At 35.9% G+C, this 7,561-nt stretch overlaps 1 protein-coding gene across 1 annotated transcript; it reads left to right on the top strand.

Annotated features, from left to right (window-relative positions):
• The first annotated feature begins 223 nt into the window (after positions 1-223).
• On the top strand, positions 224-6,199 carry LOC113237648 (estrogen sulfotransferase-like). Its single transcript, XM_026474258.1, has 7 exons — positions 224-311; positions 870-1,004; positions 3,977-4,076; positions 4,536-4,858; positions 5,314-5,408; positions 5,673-5,856; positions 5,970-6,199. The coding sequence occupies exons 1-7, from the start codon at positions 224-226 to the stop codon at positions 6,077-6,079; spliced, it is 1,035 nt and encodes a 344-aa protein (XP_026330043.1). The 3' UTR covers positions 6,080-6,199.
• Positions 6,200-7,561: the final 1,362 nt, after the last annotated feature.

The following is a 7,561-nucleotide window of genomic DNA, read 5'->3' as shown; positions in this document are numbered from 1 at the left end:
GTTTTTAGTTTAGCTGTTCTGCCTTTCTTCAATTGCACAAAGTATTTCTGTAAGTAAGTATCTCTTAAAACAAATTTTAGAACGCAATCTGTAGCTACAAAAGCAATCTTATTGATAGTAAGTCGATATGATAACATTACACATAGGTATACGATGTAAAAACCGACTAAGAAAATTGTTCATAACAGTTGTCTGAATTGATAGTACCTATCAATCGTAAAAAATGAGTGCGCGCAAATTAAAAAATTTTCCTTACGAAATCAAAGACGTGGATCGAGAAACGTCTGAAGAGCTCATGAAAAATTTTACAGGTATCTATAAGATAAGATCATTGTTCCATCCAAAATTCTTAAAAATAAGGATGATATAGTTAAATATCAATTCAATCAAAATTTAAAATACAGTGAAAGGCGACATCTCTCGCCAGGGCTGGTAGCTGCATAGGTGAACTGGGTGATAAAACTTTCATAGATTTGTCATAGATGACGCAACGACACAAGCACATAGAAAAATTCGTGAGTTCCGCTGGTTCGTTCCGTGGTTTAGTTGGTACAGCGTCTGGCACGGTATGCTAGAAGACGTCGGTTCGAATCCGGTTGTCCGTCCGCATTTTTTCTGAGTGTTCGATCTGTGTATTAATAATTATAACAAGGATGACATAGGTGTTTTTTTTAATTTTGGTTTAAAAATGAAATTGTCCTGGATTCTGCTTTGGAGGGTTTCTTTTGGTCGCCACGTATCAAAAGTTACTTAATACGGTTAATCTCTCAAGCACTGAGAGTTCACATACGAAAGAACAGTACAGACTCCAACCATCGTGGATACTCTTACGATATTAGGATGTGAGCTGACCGTAAGATATTTTTCAGGAGAATATACAGGTTTTCTTCAAGTTGGGCCAAAGGGTTACTTTTTCCCCAAAAGGTATGAAGAAGAGGCAGCTAATATTTACAACTTTCAATTGCGACCAGATGATACGTTTGTGATCACCTATCCAAGGTCAGGTGAGTACAAATTTATAAAGTCGAAGCCGTAGACAAAGATAATTTTATTATCATCGCAAGGTTTATTTCAGAATTTTCTGTATGAAATACACATAATTATGACACAGTGTATGCCACGTGATAAAGATAAAGATAAAATTATTCTTTATAAAATATAACCTAAATACATGAATCTTATTAAATAACCTTGTATATACACATATGCGCCAGATTATGGCAAACAGTGAAATTATTGTATATATATATTTACATAACTTTATTTAAGGTTAATAGTGCAAGTTAATCTAGGTGATACCTGAACTAAGGAAAGTTGTTTACTTGTATCTTAGGTATCCAAATTGGTGATTATAGCACAATAATTAGTCAACATATTTTGTTAATTAACCATAAATTACAATAAAACATGATTAAATACATTAGCTAGCATCTTAACTATATTAATATTACGTAACAACAGATAATGTTCAGTGTCACTGTAGTTTAAAATCCTTTTAACCAGTTTTGTACGGTTTTCTTACATTGAAACTTATTCATAGGACATATATCTACACAGTGAACAATTTATTTTATTATGCAAAAAGCTACCAAGAAAGAAAGAATCTACTTAAGTGTGTAGTCCGAAACCTTTCAGTGGAAAAAAACAATGTCTGCTCGTCTTTTGATGGTTTGGAGTGAGGGGATATAGGGCGTTAGTGAATGCTTTTTGGTTACAGTTTCTTGATGATTGATGCTTGGGAAAGGTTCCAGATCGCTATTGGTGTTTTCTGTGACCTCTCAAAGGCATTTCATTGCGTTGATCATATTACTCTTATTAGGAAGCTGGAACATTACGGTGTAAATAGCAAGCCGTCGAAACTTGTCATATCTCAACGGTAGAATTCAGAAAGTAGACATCATGACATAAATGGAGTGACTTCTTTGGGTTCTCCGGTAGAAATGGGTGTTCCGCCGGGCTCAATAGTTGGACCTTTCTTATTTCTAATTTATATTAATGATCTGCCATTCTTTGTTAAGGACCATTGCGAAATAGTGTTGTTTGCTGATGACACATCCTTGATTTTAAAACAGACAGACATGACATTAACTACGACCATATTAATGATACCCTCTCTAAGGTAGTTTATTGGTGTAATGCTAACAATTTATTGCTTAATGCCAAGAAGACAAAATGTGTTACATTTTAATTACCTAACGTAAAACTAGTCCAAGACTAGATTAGTCCAAGCATAGAAATAAACGGAGAAAAGTTAGACCTTGTTAATAAAGCAGTCTTCTTGGGAGTGACCTTAGATAGTAAACTTCAATGGTTTCCACATATATCTTCCCTGGCCAGCAGATTAAATTCCGCTGCATATGCAGTCCACAGACTACGTGAGCTTACCGATGTTAGTATTGCTAGACTAGTTTACTTTAGTTACTTCCATAGTATAATGTCCTACGGGATTCTCATGTGGGGTAAAACGGCAGATATTCAAATCATATTTATATTGCAGGGCTCAATACTTGGACCTTTCTTATTTTTAATTTATATTAATGATCTGCTGAATAGGCTCTCGGGTTTCTCTCAGAGAAAAGTTTAAGGAGACTGGTATCATGACTGTGGTATCACAGTACATTTACTCAAATATTTTATATGCCCGTAAAAATATACATAATTTCAATAAGAAAGAAGATATCCATAATATTAACCTTAGAGCAAAGTCCAAACTCATGGTAGCACGATTTCGTTACCCAGGTAAACAACTCTTTTATGGGGAACTGTATGCGTTTTTACAAGAACATTCCGGAGCATATATATTAAGTTTATCATTTCCTAAGTTTAAAAACTACATTAAAAATATTTTGATAGAAAAAGCATATTACAAAATTGAAGACTACGTCTTAGATAAAGATGTACGGAAAGATGCCACGGCTCCAGAATCCACACAAATTTGATTCGAAGTGTATTCCATAGCATTTAAATTTATTTGAAAAGAGCAATCCCTAGAGTTTCTTGCTCGTTTTTCTCAGTGAGGTCAGCGTAGTGAACGAGCAGTAGCTTAGATGTGACGTTTTCAAGTGTATATTTATTTTACCTATGGAATCATTGACTTACAAATGTATTGAATAAATAATCTTTGACTTTGACTTTCACCGACTTGCCTAAAATTGACCACGTATTATCAAATAGTACATTTTGTGCTATATTTTATGTGTAGAATAAGTTAACTAGTGAAATGACCTTGTGTGCTAATAAATTGTGTTTAAATTTCGCCAAGGCGCCATTTTTTCTTAAGGAAAATGATTTTTGTTTTGTTTCGGCCTTACTAACGACAATTTTCACGCTTCGCCACTGATGAATGCCTCCCCGAGTCGTTATGCGGTACCCAAACAACGACTGATAAAGCGACAAATACGCAGTATCATTTAGTAGCAGTAGCTCCTTGTGAAAGAGTTCGTCCAGTGAAGTACTGCCACCTTACCTATTTCAGCCACCAAGCAGTAATGACAACATTACTGTGTTCCGGTTTTGAAGAGTAAGGGTGCCGCTGAAATTACAGGCACATGGGACTTGTATGACTCAGGGTGACGGACGCAGTGGCAGTGCCCCTCAGATTTTTGCGATTTAAAGCTCTGAGTAACACTGCAACTGTTATGGATAGGCGTGTAGCTTACCATCAGGCGCATGATTTGTTCGTTCCGTCACTTGATATTATATTTTAAAAAATTCAGCCACCTTCCACTGGCGACATGTCTTACATTTTTGAAAATATAAATTCATTTTCGTACTCTAGCCTTAAGAGTTTCAATATGGGCCTTGAAGTTCTAATATCTATCTATTGTGATGCCTAAATATTTAATTGTGTTTGTGTAACTAAGGTCACAATATACATAAACAGGTACTTTCTGGCGAGCCAAAACAGTTATGTGCTGATATTGAATCTATATGATAATTGATCGCAACAATAGATACATTTTTTTTCTATTTTTAGGAACAACATGGACACAGGAGTTGGTGTGGCTGGTAGCAAATGATTTGGATTACGCTAAGGCAAAGGAGAATGTCTTAATAGAGAGATTTCCTTATCTAGAGTAAGTTATAATTAAGATATTATATATTATATACATATAGATAAGATACTAGTCGAATAAACCTCAGCCTCAGCATCCGTGAACCAAATCTTAATTCAAATTTTGTTATTTGGTGCTATGACGTTTGAAACAGGAGACCTCGAACACACCATCTTCGAACCAATATATTGCTCTCGAATTAAATACCAATCAATGCAAACTATACATATATTCTGTTTCAATCCACCCCTCAATCACAAAACTAACCAACGAAAGCAATTCTAACCTCTTTGGCGCATCCATATTCGAAACCTCTATTCCGGTCTTTTTCAAAATTGCATTCCAAACTGTAGCTCTCATGCCATCTGCATACCTACTAAAATTGTGCCTCTTCATCCCCAAATTTTGCGAAGTACTTACTTCGTCCGATGAGAGACTACAGATCCGTATTTTCATAGTTAATTTTGATTGTTCACGCAGGTTCTCCACGATAGTGAGTCATGAATCGATAAAACGCCATGTAAAAGAATATAAGCATGATAAGCAAATGGTTGAAGAGTCCAAAGAAATGTGTAAACCGCATTACGCAGACTTTACTAAATTACCCTCTCCTCGCTTTTTCAAATCGCATATGCCTATTTCACTGCTGCCTCCTTCGCTCTTGGATACCTGCAAAGTGGTGTTCGTGGCAAGAGACCCCAGAGATGTCGCCGTCTCGTTTTATCACTTATGCCGACTTTTTAAACTTATCGGGTACAGCGGGGATCTTAAAACTTTTTGGAATTATTTCATAAAGGGACTAGGTAAGTATGTATAGTTATGTAATCTATTTATTTTGTTTATAGGACTAAGTAATAGGACGAACAAGGTGTGAGCCTGGTGGACACACATGTCCATGACATTTGCAGTGCCACTCAGAGCTTTAAATCGCAAAGTTAGAGGCATAAGTTGACAAGCCCCCATGTGCTTGTAATTTCAACAGCACCCTTCCTGCCGCCGCCAAGCAGTAACGCTAAGGCAGAGACAGGTAAGGTGGCAGTACTGCCCTGGACGAACTCTTTCACAAAGAGGTCTACTGCTACTAAATTATTCATTTCCTATTGCAGTATCGATTTACCAAACACCTTTATTAGGCACATTTTGTTGCTTTTTGCCTGATTCCAAGTTCAGGCAAAGTAGATAAGTCGAGTGAATGGAAGTCCGACGTATAAAACCAAAAATTAACGTATATTAAACAACTAATATTATTTTTGTACAGTGCACTTTACACCGTATTTTGAGGTGATTAAAGAAGCCTGGGCGAATAGAAATCATCCAAATATGTTGTTCCTTTTCTATGAAGAACTTTCAAAGGTAGGTAAAACTGTTTTTTCCAATATATCTACTCTTCTTTTTATTGGTGGTTGGCTTCTCAATTTTATTAAAGGAACGTTCCTTTTAGTAATTTATATTTTCTACTTAATAATATTTCAAGCACCGTTCTAAAGCACGATTCGTTTCGGGAGCGCAATAGTTCAATTTTATATCATTCTCACTTAGGACGATCATATTACACCTTGTATCATCCGTAATTATCAATATACAGCTGCAAATCGGTTATTTATTTGTCTTTACCAGGATTTGCCGGCTACAATACGGAGAGTATGTCAATTTCTCGGGAAGCAGTACTCCGAGGACCAAATTGCGAAGCTTTGTGAACATCTTCATATTGACAATTTTAAGATAAACGCATCCGTCAACGAAGATGTATTCAAAGCTGTCAAATTCGCGGATGAAAAAGAAGAGCCTTTTATTAGAAGAGGTAATCCGTGCATACGGGTATGCATGAGTGTCAAAGAACGGAAGTTTGGTGTAACTGCAGTGCGGTGAGGCCCAACAGAAAACAAATGCATCTTATTTGGAACACTATTTCAGGTAAGGTTGGTGGATGGCGCGACTATTTTGATGAGGAGATGACGGCGCAGGCCGAACGCTGGATCGCTGACAACCTGCGGGACACTGACCTACGATATCCAACGATGTAAACTGGACTTTTTTTAATGAAATTGATAGTTAATAAAGAGATTATTAGTCTTCTTCAGCACACCATGTGGTGTGCAATAAAGTATTGAATATTGAGTAGGAGTTATCTACATTAAGTAAATCGCCATTTGGCCATAATAAAGTTATTCAGTACTAAGTAGGTATTCATGTGATGCTACAAAACTAAAAAGAAATAATAAAAAATAAATAAAAAAGAGTTAATATCCTACAACTAGGGAATTTGTTTTTTTTTCCCTTTGGAGAAGGTTATTATTGAAGCATATTCGATTGAAATAGTGTAAAAAAAAAATAAAAAAAAATTATCGAGTAATTAGGTAATTTCGTTCGTAGAATCTTTAAACAACACTCCACAACACTCCTGACAATTTATCGTTTTGCAGATGTAGCCTTATTACACTAAGGCTGCGAAGTAAGCTTGTCCGGAAAAAAAAAACTACAAGCCGGAAACCCATCTAAATATTCCTTCCGATTGTTATGTCATTTAAAATGTATAACAAATTTGCTGGTGCCCGCGACTTTGTCTGCGTAGAGTTAAGTGCTTCGAGTACCCTACTGTCCTATCTAATTTTCATAGTTTTATTGATTGTCCGTACAAACTTTCGTCCCCTATTTCACCCCCTTTAAGATTTTGTTTTATGACAAGAGTAGCCCATGTCCTCTTATTTCACGTCTATCTCTATACCAAAATTCATCAATATTGATTTAGCGGTTTAGGCGTAAAAATGTAACAGACGGAGTGCTTTCGCATGTATAATATTGGTATGGAAGTATGGATAGTATGAAGTATGGAAGTATGGATAGAATGGAAGTATGGATTCCCAAAAATAATAAAAACAGAAACGACTGAAGCGAACTTTATAGAAGCATTAAGAGTCGATCGATACCTCAGCTTGAATTAATTTTTTTCCCGTACTAATACGGTTCATTTTGCTTGGGTCGAGCGCCAGCAGTGGCGAGGCGTCTTTATAACACGATTCCCGTCGGCTTGCCTACAATTTTCTGCGTATTCCCAAAATATTGTACTAAACAGTGCGCATAGCCCACCACTTAAAAAACATATTCACTATTAAACGCGTAATAACTTGTCCCAATGCATCGCAACCAACAAGCGCGAGGTAAGCCGGTGGATATGCGAGTTCTATTTCATTCATGTTCATTTCACACACGCACACATTGGCAAAAATCAGCCATAAAAAATTTCAAGAAATGGCGGCCGAGAAGCCGGAATTAAGCAGCTTCTAGTCGAATAGCATTCACGTAAATTTAAACCTTATTCCAACACGTTACTGTTTAATTTGCTAAAATGTCAGAATTGACTGTCGTTGACAGATGTAAAACTTTCTTAAAATAGGGTAACAAAATTATTATAATAGCAGATTAATACAAAATATGGTTAACTTCTATTTTGTAAATCTTAACGATAAATAGTGTTACATACATATTTAATTATTAATAATCTCAGT

The sequence above is a fragment of the Hyposmocoma kahamanoa genome, unplaced genomic scaffold (genome assembly GCF_003589595.1).
Source record: "Hyposmocoma kahamanoa isolate Upper Pololo Valley unplaced genomic scaffold, ASM358959v1 93, whole genome shotgun sequence".
In the NCBI taxonomy this organism is placed as follows: Eukaryota; Metazoa; Arthropoda; class Insecta; order Lepidoptera; family Cosmopterigidae; genus Hyposmocoma; species Hyposmocoma kahamanoa.
This window is presented reverse-complemented; position numbering and strand designations above follow the sequence as displayed.